The 19538-nt window shown below is 43.9% G+C and overlaps 1 protein-coding gene across 1 annotated transcript in view; it reads left to right on the top strand.

Moving 5' to 3' along the window:
- Nucleotides 1-19538, top strand: part of LOC130206638 (sodium/hydrogen exchanger 9-like) — a 75201-nt gene that overhangs the window by 27406 nt on the left and 28257 nt on the right. The window contains 3 exon segments of the mRNA XM_056434692.1: nucleotides 655-768; nucleotides 2555-2666; nucleotides 3318-3451. Coding sequence (XP_056290667.1) covers nucleotides 655-768; nucleotides 2555-2666; nucleotides 3318-3451 — 360 coding nt within the window.

Raw genomic sequence — 19538 nt, 5'->3', positions numbered from 1 at the left:
AGAAACTGGTTGAATATCTAGTAGGAGAAATATGTTTCTCTGTGGCCTTTCTTGTCCTTGCGAAGAAAGTATTTAATTAGAAAGCTTTTTACCAAAGCTGGTTTAACTGGTAAAAACAGAAAATAATAAATAATGAATGGTGTCATAACATCTGCTCTAATTAAACACAACATAAGGACCTTGATTAATATTAATATTCTTATATAGAAGTACTCCATTCAAATAATTCCGATTCTATTGTCGCCGACAGTAAAAGACATCTAAGCCTTTTGGTACGGCCGGGATCATTACAGGACACGCAAATAGGACTGAGTTGTAATATCAGAATATCCACAAAGCTACTCTTAACACATTTACACAAATGCCATGTTCAAAATCTGTAACAATAGAATGATGATCAAAACATGTTGGGTGCGACATGCAGGCAGCTCATTGGATCAGGGAAAATCATCTGCACTGTGTGTGCAATGTTTGTGCAAATCTAAGCCTGTTTACCCATTTCAGATATGAATCCGAGTCCTTCACTTTTAACCCACTAAAACACACACACCCCAACACACACACACACACACACACACCATCCCCCATGAACCCCTCCCCAACTCATATGACCTTCTCCATCATGATCCTCTCAAACCCTTTTATAATGTGCAGCTCTTTGAAGTCTTCAAATTCCTGGGGGAGATTTTCATCTTCAGCTACATGGGATGTGTGTTGTTGACGTTTCCCCACTATGTCTTTAAGGCTCTCTTCATTACTGGGGCATTTGTATCCTTTTCCTCCACGTGAAAGAGCCTCTTCACTCCCTGCTGTGCGGCCTTTTGGTGCCCGGAACCACAGAAGCGATTGTTCCGTTCCATTTAGTTCTGTTTCTTCCACATTGTGCCACGACCCCCATATGTACAGTCTTCTAACCCTTTTTTTACCACAGTGGTTTTCCTGTTTGCTATCCTGCCTCCGTGCTGCAGTGCAGTAATTTCCCCAGTTCTTAAAAAAAAAGAAGAAGTTTGAACTCAGCAAGTTTGATCCGGTGAGCTCTGCAAATGCCATTCAGTCGGTCTCCCATGATCACAATCTATCCAGATTAAGATGCTGCAGTTCAGAGTTTGCGCTGAGAAACGCCTTTGAGACATTTAAATGGGTCTTTAATTATTGTTACTGCTGCTTGTTTCTGTTCTTTAGCAAAGCTCAGTGGAATAAAGACGTTTGCCTGCTTGAAATAAACTCAGAGTACTTAAATTTGTACTTAATCCCTGTTTAGGTTGGAGATTAAATCCTATTAGTTCTCGAACTTCGAGCGAAAGAGCTTTCAAATATAGAAACAGAACATTATTTGAGAAGGATTTTAAATAATAAGTCCTATATTAAGCAAACATGCCAATTGTTCCAGTTGGTTCCAGCTTCTCAAACGTGAGGATTATTACTCTTCTGTGTTTTATATCACTGTGAATATATTTAACTTTTGAACTGTTTCTCAAATGTAACTTCTTAGAATAAATATTTGGCCCCAAGTCTCAAAACCCATACCAATACATGTTGTGTAAACAGTAATGATTCTCATCACATGTTGAAGCTGTAGCATCATAACAGATGTTTTGCATTCACAGCTGCTGTTGTATACGTCAGCTGTGCTTCCTGAGGGGAACAGTGGGGATGTAATGGACTGCTGGCTACAGTCGTCCTCGCCTGAGAGCCGGCGTGACCGTAGCGTATGCCGAGGAACGAGTCGAGTGGCCGCACTCCAAGGGGCTGTTCTTTCACAGTCTAGTGCCCAGATGGCCCGCAATTATTATTACAATCCATTTTCCACGATAGGGTCAAAGGGGCAAGAGAAAGAGTCGACAGAGGAGATTCTTTTTCCAATCCTCTTGTGTTCAGTGTTCAGTCTGCCAGGTAGAAAATGTTTCGACTTGAGCTGTGAGCCTGTTTAACTTTGGGAGAAATCGTCCTTCAAGAACAAAAGCTTCAGGTGAGAGAAATGTGGTTAACTCAGCTGATCCGGATGTACAAACAAGAATAAATGGAGGTCTAAGTCCTCTTGTACGATGCTTAAAGTGTCCATAACAATGAAATAACCCCCGTGATTCGTTCTTTGGTTACGCAGTAGATTGTAATCGCCATAGCCAGCCTTGGCCAGTGACAATGGAGATGAGCTTTATTGGAAATGAGGCTGATTTGAAAGTGTTTAATTACCTCCTTTCAAATAGCTTACAGGCCTTTGATGAAGAGAAATGTCTACTTTTGGGAGCAGGATATTGCTTTTGAAAAGCCGTAGATCTAGAAGCCATGGTAAGATTTAATATTGACCGCAGGGGGATGTTTTAGTAAAAAACCCTTTCAGACTAAGGTCCCCTGCTTAAAATATTGGTCCTTTTATTATTCTAGGCGACATATTTGACATTACTGTATTGAACAAACTCTTTTGTTTGTCAATGTTATAATGAATCAAAGAAATTGTGATTTTCATTGAAAAATAACCAAATGTCCATGTTGACTCACTTCCACCTGTGGGTGTGTCTCAGACATAAGTATTCTCCTTAATCTGCACAAACAGATCTCCATCTTTGTATCCAGAGCCTGTCACATCTAACTCTTTTCATTTCTCTTAAACCTGAGACCAACAACCAAGGCGCCTCGCTCCTTCCAGCACTTCACGATGTTTGCAGGTACAGTTCTTAAAATTACCGATTAACATTGTGTTGTTGTTGTTTTAGCAATATTTACCGTTTTGCACCTTTTGCATTGTTTTGAAACAATTCACCTGCAGCCTTTTCTATTGTTGTATCTGTATTTTGGAGAAGACTCAATAAAGTATCAACCCACGAAAGTGTCTCATGGTTGAAGCTGTGAACAGTTTGATGATGCAGGAGAAAAGAATATTCAATGTGAAGTGGGATGTGGGATAGTGCAGCAGCAGCATGTTTCACTGCTTGCCCTGACTCACTCTACCTCTTACATAAGAAGGTTTCTTTGTAAAAAAAAATAACTAAAAATGAAATACCTTGTCTTGCTATTTTTCAAAAGTCTCCCATTGCCTCCCCGAGGTGTTCCTCAGGGCAGTACAGGATACGCTTTGGGAATACTTTTGGCTTTAAGAACGATGTCCCCACTGTGCAGCAAGCTCGAAGTTTGTTTTGGGGCTTCTTGCTGGTGAGCAGCTGATCAATGCTAGTGATAGTCAGGATGACATCTGTTACCCATGGACAGTTATTCACTGGGTGAGTCTCTCCTGCCCTTTTCAAATAATTGGTTGTCTGGTGGTTTGATGGATGGCAATAATACAGCTGTTTGCTCAGAAATGTCTTCCCTGTTCTCAGGTTTCAGGGGGTCTGTGGCGTTCAGCCTGGTAATAAGAGACACCTCCCCAGAAGTGAGGAGCACCATCCTCACCACCACTCTGCTGCTGGTCGGCTCCTCCATCTGGGTGCTGGGCCCCGCTGCTGAACATCAGGTTAGTGCGACCACCTCGCAGAGTGACACCGTGTGTGTGTTGCAAGTCAGATCGTTCTGTCTCTCTTCCATCATTTGCGGTTTCTCTGTCTCTCCAACACACACACAGACGCAGCTTAATTAGACTCGCATTAAGTATTTACCCCACTTAATATGCAGCAGCGCTTTGTAAAGCTTTCCTTCGGATGCTACAGTGCCTCTCCCTCGTCCCCTTGCTGCTCAGCCAAGCTTTCCACGCTGTACACAGAAACTCGTGCTATATTGAGCTATAAAGAGAGAACGCATAGTCACACACAAGTTTGCGTACTATCTGTGATGGCGTGAAGGATGCCAGACAGTAATTAGATACTTAAATTATTAATGTCTAATCTAAGGCCCTTATTACAGCGGTATAATTGACAGCCACAGGCAGTGCTTTTGTGTGTGTATTTGTGTGTGTGTGTGTGTGTGTGTGTGTGTGTGTGTGTCTGCATGTGGAGGGCAGAGACAGCTGGCAGAGCCTGATTGGCTTCATGCCTCGGCATGGTGCCACGCTCCTGTGTGTGTGTGTGTGTGTGTGTGTGCGTGCGTGTGTGTGTGAGTGGGACATAGATAAAATGTCTTGTATTATGAAAGAATAATATAAGAAACCAATAAAACCACAGGTGATAAATAAGAAGCTGTTTATCAAATCAAGTTCAGTGAAATTGCAAGAATATATAGTTTACCCAAGTGCACACTCTGGACCATTTGTTTTTAAAAACGCTCTCTCTCTGAGCACATTAATATATATAAATATATATGTGTGTGTGTGTGTAATAGTAGCTTACACAACAGTTACCGCTGGCCAGTGGGACATGATGGGAAGGACTCGCATGCACGAACACGCCCGGCTACCGAAACAAAGAACGGAGAGACTCAGATTACAACACACGCAGACAGAGTTTGACTTCTCAGCTCGAGATGCCATCGCTCCATCTTTACAGAGCAAAGAGTTCTTTGCTGCTATATTCGGTTTTAATATGTTGGCGTGTTATAATATATTTAAAAACACCACCATGATAGTTTGTGTTTTGAGACAAACGAGAGAAGCACACATGTAACACAAGTACAGACATTACAAGATAATAAATGTAGTGTGAAGTACAAATGTGAAACAGCAAATAATGAGCAATAAAATCATGTCGCACGCATTGCTTCGAGTCAACGCTTATTGAGTTAATTGGTTCCCATGCAGGGACATTAAATTGTCACACAGTGGCTGATTGTGCAGCCGAAACCATAAAGAAAATACATCATGTGACAAGTATTTTATTAAAATATATGTATTGGTTTAATATTTTTAACATTTACCAGCCCCGCGGCATACTTTATAAGTCCAAATCTTCAGTTGGACTTATATTACTGTTTTAGGGCATGCCCATCCCCTTTGCATGTGTGTGTGTGTGTGTGTGCATACATGTGGGCCTGTGGATGTCTGTCCTGAATACAACACCTCTAATGTAGCTTAGCGAAAATTCAGACAGGAAGACAGTGGGTACAGCTGGTTCATTCACAAGTCTTGCAGCGATTACTCCATTAGCTGATTGGGGGCGGGCCCGATGAATGAACCAACCATTTAGAGCCAGCCCAGTTGGATAAGCCTATCACAGAGTCGTGGGTAACACTTTAAAGTTCTGTTCTCTGCTGCTGTCAGTTGTCGTTTCAGCTCGCGTCGTTTCGAATGGGGAGATTGGTCCTCTGCTGATTGCATCTAATTATGGGGAGCTGAAACGTGTCAGATTCCGATTGTGGTTATCTCGTGGAGAGGTGTGTTCAGTGGCAGCCGGCGGGCTGCCCGGCTCAGGGGTACTCACCCAGGGGGTGGTTCTAGCAGCGAGCCTCCTCTCCTGCTCCACTAGCAAGTAGGGCTAGTTAGTTAGCTGCTATCAGCTGCTCCCTCTACGGCGACGGGACCGGAAGAGCGGGGGTATGCCGAGGCTGCAGGCGGGGAGGTAGCACGGCGCTTCTGGTATTTGGTACGCCAGGAATTCGTCTCCTCTACGATTGACAACGACGTCATCTCCGCCCTGCAGTCATGGTGTAGCTTCATGCACACCATCGATGCTCTCGTCAAATCCCGGTAACCGCTGTGTCTTTATTACGTTGTTTCGGCGGCGCTAACTGGGCTCCGTGAGGGGAACCGGAACACTAAATAAGTGCACTCTGAGTTCAGACTCAAGCCCGAAACTCCGGACCGTCTTTTCGATTCAAGCAGTACGAACCAGTCCTTCCAGTCACGGAAGGGGAGCGTGGTCGAAAGTGATGCCGCTTGTGAAATGACATAACGGGGCAGCAGTTCATACAAACTTTAATGTCGCGGTAGGACGGCACCAGGCATGCACGCGTCAGGAGAAGTATCGCAGCCGGCGATTACTCTGGTAGTCCCGCTATGGTCGCGGCTTGTTCGTGACATCGCATTGTCTAACGCACATGTGTCAAAGTCAAGGCCCGCGGGCCAGATCCGGCCCGTGAATTAGTTCTCTCTGGCCCGCGGGATGATATCTAATTACTATTAAAACCGGCCCGCAGTATTATGTGTCCGCAGCACCATAATACTACAAGTCCCAAGATGCACTGCGAGTGCATTGGCGCGTACCGAGTGCCCGTGAGCGAGCGCGATCCCGCGTCTTCTCTTCACTTCATGAGCAGCAGCAGCAGAGTCACAGTGGAGGCCTGAACATCGCCTTCAATTGTCATCTCCTCTCCCCCAAAATGGCAAAAAGAAAGGTAGACGCTGAAAACAGGGGGTTTCAAGACAGGTGGGAGGCAGAATACATGTTCACCGAAGTAAAAGGAAAGCCTGTGTGTCTTGTGTGTGGAGACAGCGTGTCTGTTATGAAAGAATATAACTTAAGAAGGCACTATGAAACATCAACGAAACACACAGACGCACAGAAAGACAAATACAAGAATATGAACACAGAACAAAGGCTACAGAAGGTAGCAGAGTTAAAAAGAAATCTTAAGTCCCAGCAGGCTATGTTCACAAAAGCCAAATCACAAAGCGAGGCTGCAGTCAAGGCCAGTTTTATTGTGGCTGAAGAGGTCGCAAAATCAGCCCGGCCATTTACCGAGGGAGACTTTGTAAAGAACTGTATGCTCAAAGTTTGTGACGTTGTGTGCCCAGAACAAAGGCAGCTATTTTCAAATGTGAGTCTGAGCAGAAACACAGTTGCTGACCATGTAAACCAGCTTTCCACTAATCTTAAACAACAGCTTGTGGGAAAAGGAAAAGATTTCATCGCATACTCCCTTGCTGTGGATGAGAGCACCGACATATCGGACATTGCTCAGCTGTCAATTTTCATCCGTGGAGTGGACTCAAGCCTGTGCGTGACAGAAGAGTTTTTGGGATTATGTCCGATGCATGGCACAACTACAGGAAAGGATCTGTATGAACAGGTGTATCCGGGTGTGTAAATGACATGGAGCTGCCTTGGGACAAACTTGTGGCACTAACAACAGACGGAGTGCCCGCAATGTGCGGTCATAAAAGTGGCTTGGTGGCAAGGATTCGGGAGAGAAAAAAGGAGAAAGACGGCACGGGTGAGCTGATATCTTGTCACTGCATCATACACCAGGAGTCGTTGTGTGGCAAAGCTTTGAAAATGGAACATGTTATGAGCACCATAACACGAGCAGTTAACTTCATTAGAGCAAAAGGTTTAAATCACCGCCAGTTCAAGACGTTTCTGGAGGAGTTAAATTCAGACTATGGTGACCTGCCCTATCACACAGAGGTGCGGTGGCTAAGCAAGGGAAAGGTGTTGAAAAGGTGCTTCGAGCTGCGTGAGGATATCTGTCTGTTCATGGAAAGCAAAGGGAAAGACACTACAGAGCTCCGTGATAAAAAGTTCCTGTGTGAAGTCGCATTTCTGTGTGACATCGCTGGCCATCTGAATGAACTGAACCTGCTGCTGCAGGGGCGGGGCCATGTCATCTCTGACATGTATTCTACTGTGAGGGCGTTTAAAACCAAGCTGAGCCTGTGGGAAACGCAGATGCGAAAAAATAACTTTGACCATGTTTCGTGTTGCAAGACCATGCACGAGCTGGTCTCTAAACAGCCTACTGAGCCCAGTGAGTACAGAGTTTGCTGACAATCTCGGCATACTTGCTGCCGACTTCAGGCGGAGATTTTCCGACTTTGAAGCCCAAAAAGCAGGTTTCAACTACTCAGCAATCCATTTGCAGTTGACGTGGAAAGTGCACCAGCAAATCTCCAAATGGAGCTGATTGAGCTCCAGTGTAATGACACACTGAAGGCAAAATATGAGTCCGTGGGCACTGCTGAGTTTGCCCGTTTCATCCCCGACACAATGCCTGAGCTGCGCACCCAAGTTGCTCGCATGCTGTCTATGTTTGGCAGCACATACCTGTGTGAACAACTGTTTTCGTTGATGAAATTAAACAAAACATCACATAGGAGTCGTCTTACTGATGAACACCTGAAGTCAATCCTGAGGATTTCCTCAGCTCAGAGCCTGACCCCAAACATTAATGAACTTGTACTCAAGATGAGACACCAAGTATCGGGCTCAGCCTCAGACAAGTGAGCAGAAAGGACTTGGACTTGATATTTCTTTGAAGGGAATTATTATTATTTTTCTCCAGTTGAATGGACCCAGGGAAATGTTGCCTAAGAAATTAATGCAACTGTTTTGCACTTTTGCAAGTTTGCACTAACTTTTCTAATTTTATTATAAAAGACAGTCATTGGTGAGGATCAGAGCAGATGAGGGCGCCACCAGCTCACCCTGTTTATCTAGTAGGAGCATACAAAAGAAGGGAACGGTTTTATGGGCTGAGGTCTGATGACACGCAAACAACATTCCCTGGCCTGAACCATCCAGTTTATAGCTCGTCGTGTATGAATCCATGCCTTCCTTCTGGTAAACTCAAACCGCCGTAAAATAATTCATCCAGGTCAAAAGAGGCAAAACTAAGTTGCGTTTTAAAAGTGTTCATGACGGCGAGCTTTAAAACATATACCTTCCAGGAGGAAAGCCTGTTACTTATTACTTGTTGCAGCTTTAGGAACCCAGTGGCCTTTTGTTGAAGCAATGATGAAACACTTCTTACAATCATACTTTTACACATTTATTTTGATTTACAGAATAGAGCGTATTCACTCACGTGACCACAACAAACTCTGGCGGCCATGTTGGGGTCCCACCACGGCATTGTTTTGCTTATTTGTATGCCGCTCTTCCCTTAGAAATTACCATTATATCCTGAAGGAGACACAATTTCAGTTCAAAGCGGTGTGCCTTGTGATTATGGTGCTGTGCCTCATTGTTGGATGTGGGACTAATGATTCAGAATATGGGTTTATCAGCTCAACAAGACACACTAAAAAAACGATTGACGCCCTTCTTAGAGGTGACACATTTAAATATTGTTTGATACATTTAAATAAATCAATTACAAAACGAAGATATTTATATTGAATGGGTGTAACACAAAATGTAGGAATACTTTCATTTATTAGATTTATTTAGGTTACACTCACAAAAACGATTCAAGCCCTTCTTAGAGGTGACACATTTAAATATTGTTTGATACATTTAAATAAATCAATTACAAGAATAGATATTTATATTTAATGGGTGTAAGACAAAATGTATGAATACTTTCATTTATTAGATTTATTTAAGTTACACTCACAAAAACGATTCAAGCCCTTCTTAGAGGTGGCACATTTAAATATTGTTTGATACATTTAAATAAATCAATTACAAAAATAGATATTTATATTTAATGGGTGTAACACAAAATGTATGAATACTTTCATTTATTAGATTTATTTAGGTTAGATCACATGTGTCAAAGTCAAGGCCCGCGGGCCAGATCCGGCCCGTGAATTAGTTCTCTCTGGCCCGCGGGATGATATCTAATTACTATTAAAACCGGCCCGCAGTATTATGTGTCCGCAGCACCATAATACTACAAGTCCCAAGATGCACTGCGATCCCGCGTCTTCTCTTCACTTCATGAGCAGCAGCAGCAGAGTCACAGTGGAGGCCTGAACATCGCCTTCAATTGTCATCTCCCTCTCCCCCAAAATGGCAAAAAGAAAGGTAGACGCTGAAAACAGGGGGTTTCAAGACAGGTGGGAGGCAGAATACATGTTCACCGAAGTAAAAGGAAAGCCTGTGTGTCTTGTGTGTGGAGACAGCGTGTCTGTTATGAAAGAATATAACTTAAGAAGGCACTATGAAACATCAACGAAACACACAGACGCACAGAAAGACAAATACAAGAATATGAACACAGAACAAAGGCTACAGAAGGTAGCAGAGTTAAAAGAAATCTTAAGTCCCAGCAGGCTATGTTCACAAAAGCCAAATCACAAAGCGAGGCTGCAGTCAAGGCCAGTTTTATTGTGGCTGAAGAGGTCGCAAAATCAGCCCGCCATTTACCGAGGGAGACTTTGTAAAGAACTGTATGCTCAAAGTTTGTGACGTTGTGTGCCCAGAACAAAGGCAGCTATTTTCAAATGTGAGTCTGAGCAGAAACACAGTTGCTGACCGTGTAAACCAGCTTTCCACTAATCTTAAACAACAGCTTGTGGGAAAAGGAAAAGATTTCATCGCATACTCCCTTGCTGTGGATGAGAGCACCGACATATCGGACATTGCTCAGCTGTCAATTTTCATCCGTGGAGTGGACTCAAGCCTGTGCGTGACAGAAGAGTTTTTGGGATTATGTCCGATGCATGGCACAACTACAGGAAAGGATCTGTATGAACAGGTGTATCCGGGTGTGTAAATGACATGGAGCTGCCTTGGGACAAACTTGTGGCACTAACAACAGACGGAGCGCCCGCAATGTGCGGTCATAAAAGTGGCTTGGTGGCAAGGATTCGGGAGAGAAAAAAGGAGAAAGACGGCACGGTGAGCTGATATCTTATCACTGCATCATAGCCTACACCAGGAGTCGTTGTGTGGCAAAGCTTTGAAAATGGAACATGTTATGAGCACCATAACACGAGCAGTTAACTTCATTAGAGCAAAGGTTTAAATCACCGCCAGTTCAAGACGTTTCTGGAGGAGTTAAATTCAGACTATGGTGACCTGCCCTATCACACAGAGGTGCGGTGGCTAAGCAAGGGAAAGGTGTTGAAAAGGTGCTTCGAGCTGCGTGAGGATATCTGTCTGTTCATGGAAATCAAAGGGAAAGACACTACAGAGCTCCGTGATAAAAAGTTCCTGTGTGAAGTCGCATTTCTGTGTGACATCGCTGGCCATCTGAATGAACTGAACCTGCTGCTGCAGGGGCGGGGCCATGTCATCTCTGACATGTATTCTACTGTGAGGGCGTTTAAAACCAAGCTGAGCCTGTGGGAAACGCAGATGCAAAAAAATAACTTTGACCATGTTTCGTGTTGCAAGACCATGCACGAGCTGGTCTCTAAACAGCCTACTGAGCCCAGTGAGCCTACTGTCGTGTTCCAGTACAGAGTTTGCTGACAAACTCGCATACTTGCTGCCGACTTCAGGCGGAGATTTTCCGACTTTGAAGCCCAAAAAAGCAGGTTTCAACTACTCAGCAATCCATTTGCAGTTGACGTGGAAAGTGCACCAGCAAATCTCCAAATGGAGCTGATTGAGCTCCAGTGTAATGACACACTGAAGGCAAAATATGAGTCCGTGGGCACTGCTGAGTTTGCCCGCTTCATCCCGACACAATGCCTGAGCTGCGCACCCAAGTTGCTCACATGCTGTCTATGTTTGGCAGCACATACCTGTGTGAACAACTGTTTTCGTTGATGAAACTAAACAAAACATCACATAGGAGTCGTCTTACTGATGAACACCTGAAGTCAATCCTGAGGATTTCCTCAGCTCAGAGCCTGACCCCAAACATTAATGAACTTGTACTCAAGATGAGACACCAAGTATCGGGCTCAGCCTCAGACAAGTGAGCAGAAAGGACTTGGACTTGATATTTCTTTGAAGGGAATTATTATTATTTCTCCAGTTGAATGGACCCAGGGAAATGTTGCCTAAGAAATTAATGCAACTGTTTTGCACTTTTGCAAGTTTGCACTAACTTTTCTAATTTTATTATAAAAGACAGTCATTGGTGAGGATCAGAGCAGATGAGGGAGCGCCACCAGCTCACCCTGTTTATCTAGTAGGAGCATACAAAAGAAGGGAACGGTTTTATGGGCTGAGGTCTGATGACACGCAAACAACATTCCCTGGCCTGAACCATCCAGTTTATAGCTCGTGTATGAATCCATGCCTTCCTTCTGGTAAACTCAAACCGCCAGAAAAATAATTCATCCAGGTCAAAAGAGGCAAAACTAAGTTGCGTTTTAAAAAGTGTTCATGACGTAGCTTTAAAACATATACCTTCCAGGAGGAAAGCCTGTTACTTATTACTTGTTGCAGCTTTAGGAACCCAGTGGCCTTTTGTTGAAGCAATGATGAAACACTTCTTACAATCATACTTTTACACATTTATTTTGATTTACAGAATAGAGCGTATTCACTCACGTGACCACAACAAACTCTGGCGGCCATGTTGGGGTCCCACCACGGCATTGTTTTGCTTATTTGTATGCCGCTCTTCCTTAGAAATTACCATTATATCCTGAAGGAGACACAATTTCAGTTCAAAGCGGTGTGCCTTGTGATTATGGTGCTGTGCCTCATTGTTGGATGTGGGACTAATGATTCAGAATATGGGTTTATCAGCTCAACAAGACACACTAAAAACGATTGACGCCCTTCTTAGAGGTGACACATTTAAATATTGTTTGATACATTTAAATAAATCAATTACAAAACGAAGATATTTATATTGAATGGGTGTAACACAAAATGTAGGAATACTTTCATTTATTAGATTTATTTAGGTTACACTCACAAAAACGATTCAAGCCCTTCTTAGAGGTGACACATTTAAATATTGTTTGATACATTTAAATAAATCAATTACAAGAATAGATATTTATATTTAATGGGTGTAAGACAAAATGTATGAATACTTTCATTTATTAGATTTATTTAAGTTACACTCACAAAAACGATTCAAGCCCTTCTTAGAGGTGGCACATTTAAATATTGTTTGATACATTTAAATAAATCAATTACAAAAATAGATATTTATATTTAATGGGTGTAACACAAAATGTATGAATACTTTCATTTATTAGATTGACTGAGCTGGGACTGAACACCCCCCTGTGTGCTTGGATCCTGGACTTCCTGACCGCCAGGCCACAGGTGGTCAGGGTGGGCAGACACACCTCCAAATCCCTCACCCTGAACACAGGATCCCCCCAGGGTTGCGTCCTCAGCCCCCTACTGTACTCCCTGTACACACATGACTGTGTGGCCAGGTTCAGCTCCAACACCATCATCAAGTTTGCGGATGACACAGTGGTGGTGGGCCTGATCTCCGACAACGACGAGAAGGCCTACCTGGAGGAAGTTGCTGATCTGTCACTCTGGTGCCAGGACAACAGCCTCATCATGAATGTCACCAAAACTAAGGAGCTGATTGTGGACTTTAGAGGGCACAACAACAGAGGACGTACTCACCACTGGGGATTAACGGGACTACTGTGGAGAGGGTGAGCGGGTATAAATACCTGGGAGTCCACATCACCGAGGATCTGACATGGTCAACAAACACAGACACTCTGGTGAGAAAGGCAAGGCAGCGCCTCTACCACCTCAGGCAGCTGAGGAAATGTAAAGTTTCCCAGAGGATCCTTCAGTCCTTCTACTCTGGAGCTGTAGAGAGCGTCCTGACAGGAAGCATCACAGCCTGGTTTGGCAACTGCTCCGCTCAGGACAGGAAGGCTCTGCAGAGAGTAGTGCGTTCGGCTGAGCGCACTATTGGAACTACACTCCCCACCCTGCAGGACTTGTACACCAGGAGGTGCAGAACCAGAGCCGGCAGGATCATGAAGGATCCTCACCACCCCAACAACAGACTGTTTCAGCTGCTGCGGTCAGGCAGGCGCCTCCGTAGTCACGCTGCAAGAACAGAGAGACTGAGACGGAGTTTCTTTCCTCAGGCCATCAGGATTGTGAACTCCGACCTCACCAGGACCCCCACATAGACCCACACAACTGCCCCTCTTAGGCACACACACACACACACACACACACACACTTACTGTAAATATTGTGTTGTTTTTTATTTGTAAATAGTGTGTACTTGTTGCCCTTGCACATTCCTGCTGAGCATTGCCACTTTCATTTCACTGCACACCCTGTGTGTGTATGTGACAAATAAAACATCTTGAATCTTGAATCTTGAATCTTGAATTTATTTAGGTTAGATCACGTGTCAAAGTCAAGGCCCGCGGGCCAGATCCGGCCCGTGAATTAGTTATCTCTGGCCCGCGGGATGATATCTAATTACTATTAAAACCGGCCCGCAGTATTATGTGTCCGCAGCACCATAATACTACAAGTCCCAAGATGCACTGCGAGTGCATTGGCGCGCATCAGTGCCCGTGAGCGAGCGCGATCCCGTCTTCTCTTCACTTCATGAGCAGCAGCAGCAGAGTCACAGTGGAGGCCTGAACATCGCCTTCAATTGTCATCTCCCTCTCCCCCAAAATGGCAAAAAGAAAGGTAGACGCTGAAAACAGGAGGTTTCAAGACAGGTGGGAGGCAGAATACATGTTCACCGAAGTAAAAGGAAAGCCTGTGTGTCTTGTGTGTGGAGACAGCGTGTCTGTTATGAAAGAATATAACTTAAGAAGGCACTATGAAACATCAACGAAACACACAGACGCACAGAAAGACAAATACAAGAATATGAACACAGAACAAAGGCTACAGAAGGTAGCAGAGTTTAAAAGAAATCTTAAGTCCCAGCAGGCTATGTTCACAAAAGCCAAATCACAAAGCGAGGCTGCAGTCAAGGCCAGTTTTATTGTGGCTGAAGAGGTCGCAAAATCAGTCCGCCATTTACCGAGGAGACTTTGTAAAGAACTGTATGCTCAAAGTTTGTGACGTTGTGTGCCCAGAACAAAGGCAGCTATTTTCAAATGTGAGTCTGAGCAGAAACACAGTTGCTGACCATGTAAACCAGCTTTCCACTAATCTTAAACAACAGCTTGTGGGAAAAGGAAAGATTTCATCGCATACTCCTTGCTGTGGATGAGAGCACCGACATATCGGACATTGCTCAGCTGTCAATTTTCATCCGTGGAGTGGACTCAAGCCTGTGCGTGACAGAAGAGTTTTGGGATTATGTCCGATGCATGGCACAACTACAGGAAAGGATCTGTATGAACAGGTGTATCCGGTGTGTAAATGACATGGAGCTGCCTTGGGACAAACTTGTGGCACTAACAACAGACGGAGCGCCCGCAATGTGCGGTCATAAAAGTGGCTTGGTGGCAAGGATTCGGGAGAGAAAAAGGAGAAAGACGGCACGGGTGAGCTGATATCTTGTCACTGCATCATACACCAGGAGTCGTTGTGGCAAAGCTTTGAAAATGGAACATGTTATGAGCACCATAACACGAGCAGTTAACTTCATTAGAGCAAAGGTTTAAATCACCGCCAGTTCAAGACGTTTCTGGAGGAGTTAAATTCAGACTATGGTGACCTGCCCTATCACACAGAGGTGCGGTGGCTAAGCAAGGAAAGGTGTTGAAAAGGTGCTTGAGCTGCGTGAGGATATCTGTCTGTTCATGGAAAGCAAAGGAAAGACACTACAGAGCTCCGTGATAAAAGTTCCTGTGTGAAGTCGCATTTCTGTGTGACATCGCTGGCCATCTGAATGAACTGAACCTGCTGCTGCAGGGCGGGGCCATGTCATCTCTGACATGTATTCTACTGTGAGGGCGTTTAAAACCAAGCTGAGCCTGTGGGAAACGCAGATGCGAAAAATAACTTTGACCATGTTTCGTGTTGCAAGACCATGCACGAGCTGGTCTCTAAACAGCCTACTGAGCCCAGTGAGCCTACTGTCGTGTTCCAGTACAGAGTTTGCTGACAAACTCGGCATACTTGCTGCCGACTTCAGGCGGAGATTTTCCGACTTTGAAGCCCAAAAAAGCAGGTTTCAACTACTCAGCAATCCATTTGCAGTTGACGTGGAAAGTGCACCAGCAAATCTCCAAATGGAGCTGATTGAGCTCCAGTGTAATGACACACTGAAGGCAAAATATGAGTCCGTGGGCACTGCTGAGTTTGCCCGTTTCATCCCCGACACAATGCCTGAGCTGCGCACCCAAGTTGCTCACATGCTGTCTATGTTTGGTAGCACATACCTGTGTGAACAACTGTTTTCGTTGATGAAACTAAACAAAACATCACATAGGAGTCGTCTTACTGATGAACACCTGAAGTCAATCCTGAGGATTTCCTCAGCTCAGAGCCTGACCCCAAACATTAATGAACTTGTACTCAAGATGAGACACCAAGTATCGGGCTCAGCCTCAGACAAGTGAGCAGAAAGGACTTGGACTTGATATTTCTTTGAAGGGAATTATTATTATTTTTCCAGTTGAATGGACCCAGGGAAATGTTGCCTAAGAAATTAATGCAACTGTTTTGCACTTTTGCAAGTTTGCACTAACTTTTCTAATTTTATTATAAAAGACAGTCATTGGTGAGGATCAGAGCAGATGAGGGCGCCACCAGCTCACCCTGTTTATCTAGTAGGAGCATACAAAAGAAGGGAACGGTTTTATGGGCTGAGGTCTGATGACACGCAAACAACATTCCCTGGCCTGAACCATCCAGTTTATAGCTCGTCGTGTATGAATCCATGCCTTCCTTCTGGTAAACTCAAACCGCCGCCGTAAAATAATTCATCCAGGTCAAAAGAGGCAAAACTAAGTTGCGTTTTTAAAAAGTGTTCATGACGGCATGCTTTAAAACATATACCTTCCAGGAGGAAAGCCTGTTACTTATTACTTGTTGCAGCTTTAGGAACCCAGTGGCCTTTTGTTGAAGCAATGATGAAACACTTCTTACAATCATACTTTTACACATTTATTTTGATTTACAGAATAGAGCGTATTCACTCACGTGACCACAACAAACTCTGGCGGCCATGTTGGGGTCCCACCACGGCATTGTTTTGCTTATTTGTATGCCGCTCTTCCTTAGAAATTACCATTATATCCTGAAGGAGACACAATTTCAGTTCAAAGCGGTGTGCCTTGTGATTATGGTGCTGTGCCTCATTGTTGGATGTGGGACTAATGATTCAGAATATGGGTTTATCAGCTCAACAAGACACACTAAAAACGATTGACGCCCTTCTTAGAGGTGACACATTTAAATATTGTTTGATACATTTAAATAAATCAATTACAAAACGAAGATATTTATATTGAATGGGTGTAACACAAAATGTAGGAATACTTTCATTTATTAGATTTATTTAGGTTACACTCACAAAAACGATTCAAGCCCTTCTTAGAGGTGACACATTTAAATATTGTTTGATACATTTAAATAAATCAATTACAAGAATAGATATTTATATTTAATGGGTGTAAGACAAAATGTATGAATACTTTCATTTATTAGATTTATTTAAGTTACACTCACAAAACGATTCAAGCCCTTCTTAGAGGTGGCACATTTAAATATTGTTTGATACATTTAAATAAATCAATTACAAAAATAGATATTTATATTTAATGGGTGTAACACAAAATGTATGAATACTTTCATTTATTAGATTTATTTAGGTTAGATCACATGTGTCAAAGTCAAGGCCCGCGGGCCAGATCCGGCCCGTGAATTAGTTCTCTCTGGCCCGCGGGATGATATCTAATTACTATTAAAACCGGCCCGCAGTATTATGTGTCCGCAGCACCATAATACTACAAGTCCCAAGATGCACTGCGAGTGCATTGGCGCGTACCGAGTGCCCGTGAGCGAGCGCGATCCCGCGTCTTCTCTTCACTTCATGAGCAGCAGCAGCAGAGTCACAGTGGAGGCCTGAACATCGCCTTCAATTGTCATCTCCCTCTCCCCAAAATGGCAAAAAGAAAGGTAGACGCTGAAAACAGGGGGTTTCAAGACAGGTGGGAGGCAGAATACATGTTCACCGAAGTAAAAGGAAAGCCTGTGTGTCTTGTGTGTGGAGACAGCGTGTCTGTTATGAAAGAATATAACTTAAGAAGGCACTATGAAACATCAACGAAACACACAGACGCACAGAAAGACAAATACAAGAATATGAACACAGAACAAAGGCTACAGAAGGTAGCAGAGTTAAAAGAAATCTTAAGTCCCAGCAGGCTATGTTCACAAAAGCCAAATCACAAAGCGAGGCTGCAGTCAAGGCCAGTTTTATTGTGGCTGAAGAGGTCGCAAAATCAGCCCGGCCATTTACCGAGGGAGACTTTGTAAAGAACTGTATGCTCAAAGTTTGTGACGTTGTGTGCCCAGAACAAAGGCAGCTATTTTCAAATGTGAGTCTGAGCAGAAACACAGTTGCTGACCGTGTAAACCAGCTTTCCACTAATCTTAAACAACAGCTTGTGGGAAAAGGAAAAGATTTCATCGCATACTCCCTTGCTGTGGATGAGAGGACCGACATATCGGACATTGCTCAGCTGTCAATTTTCATCCGTGGAGTGGACTCAAGCCTGTGCGTGACAGAAGAGTTTTTGGGATTATGTCCGATGCATGGCACAACTACAGGAAAGGATCTGTATGAACAGGTGTATCCGGGTGTGTAAATGACATGGAGCTGCCTTGGGACAAACTTGTGGCACTAACAACAGATTTGAGCGCCCGCAATGTGCGGTCATAAAAGTGGCTTGGTGGCAAGGATTCGGGAGAGAAAAAAGGAGAAAGACGGCACGGGTGAGCTGATATCTTATCACTGCATCATAGCCTACACCAGGAGTCGTTGTGTGGCAAAGCTTTGAAAATGGAACATGTTATGAGCACCATAACACGAGCAGTTAACTTCATTAGAGCAAAAGGTTTAAATCACCGCCAGTTCAAGACGTTTCTGGAGGAGTTAAATTCAGACTATGGTGACCTGCCCTATCACACAGAGGTGCGGTGGCTAAGCAAGGGAAAGGTGTTGAAAAGGTGCTTCGAGCTGCGTGAGGATATCTGTCTGTTCATGGAAAGCAAAGGGAAAGACACTACAGAGCTCCGTGATAAAAAGTTCCTGTGTGAAGTCGCATTTCTGTGTGACATCGCTGGCCATCTGAATGAACTGAACCTGCTGCTGCAGGGGCGGGGCCATGTCATCTCTGACATGTATTTTACTGAAAGAGCCTTGAGAAAATATTGCAACTGATTTTATTTATGTTTTACTTAATTTAATGATTAATGTTAAGTGCAATATAGGCTGTGTTATTGGTATTGGTTCAATATGTGCAATAATTGCGAGTTTTAATAAACATTGAACCAGCCCGGCCCTCCACTTGTACCATTTTTTAAATTTTGGCCCCCTGTGTATTTGACTTTGACATCACTGGTCTAACGTGTATTCTGTTTTGACATAGCCTGATAGTTGTATCAATGGATACATAGTGTAAATAAAGGGTTCTAATTTAGGTTAACTTAAGGTTGCAGTTGCAACTAAATAATACGTAACATAGTTGACTGCCGCGGTAAGTACATTTAGTGGGAGGATGTCAGGGAGAATAAAATATAAATATATTTATATAATGTATACAAATGAAAATAAATATTTTATATTTTAGGTTATATTTATAAAGAAGGTCGAAGTCATTGAGTCGATGTAGTCCGGGGCAAGTTTCAGCCTTTACAAGACAGCTGGGACTAACGCTGTGCCCCTTAAAGCTGACTAGAGCAAACATTAAGCCGGTAAGCTGGCGTTAGCATTGAGCCTCGGAAGGCTGGAGCAAGCGTTGGGCCTGTGAGACTGGCTGGAGCGAGCCTTGGGTCTGGAAGGCAGGCTGGCACGAGCATTGAGGCCTGTAAGACTGGCTGGGCTAGCATTGACCCGGTAAAAGCTGGCCGGAGCGAGCATTGAGCCTCTAATGGCAGGCCGGAGCAAGCAGTGAGCCTCGGAAGACTGGCGTGAGCATTGAGCCTCGGAAGACTGGAGCAAACATTAAGCTTCGGAAGGCTGGAGCA

The sequence above is a fragment of the Pseudoliparis swirei genome, chromosome 16 (genome assembly GCF_029220125.1).
Source record: "Pseudoliparis swirei isolate HS2019 ecotype Mariana Trench chromosome 16, NWPU_hadal_v1, whole genome shotgun sequence".
NCBI lineage: Eukaryota > Metazoa > Chordata > Actinopteri > Perciformes > Liparidae > Pseudoliparis > Pseudoliparis swirei.
The sequence above is the reverse complement of the archived record's forward strand: the minus strand, read 5'-3'. Positions and strand labels throughout refer to the sequence as shown.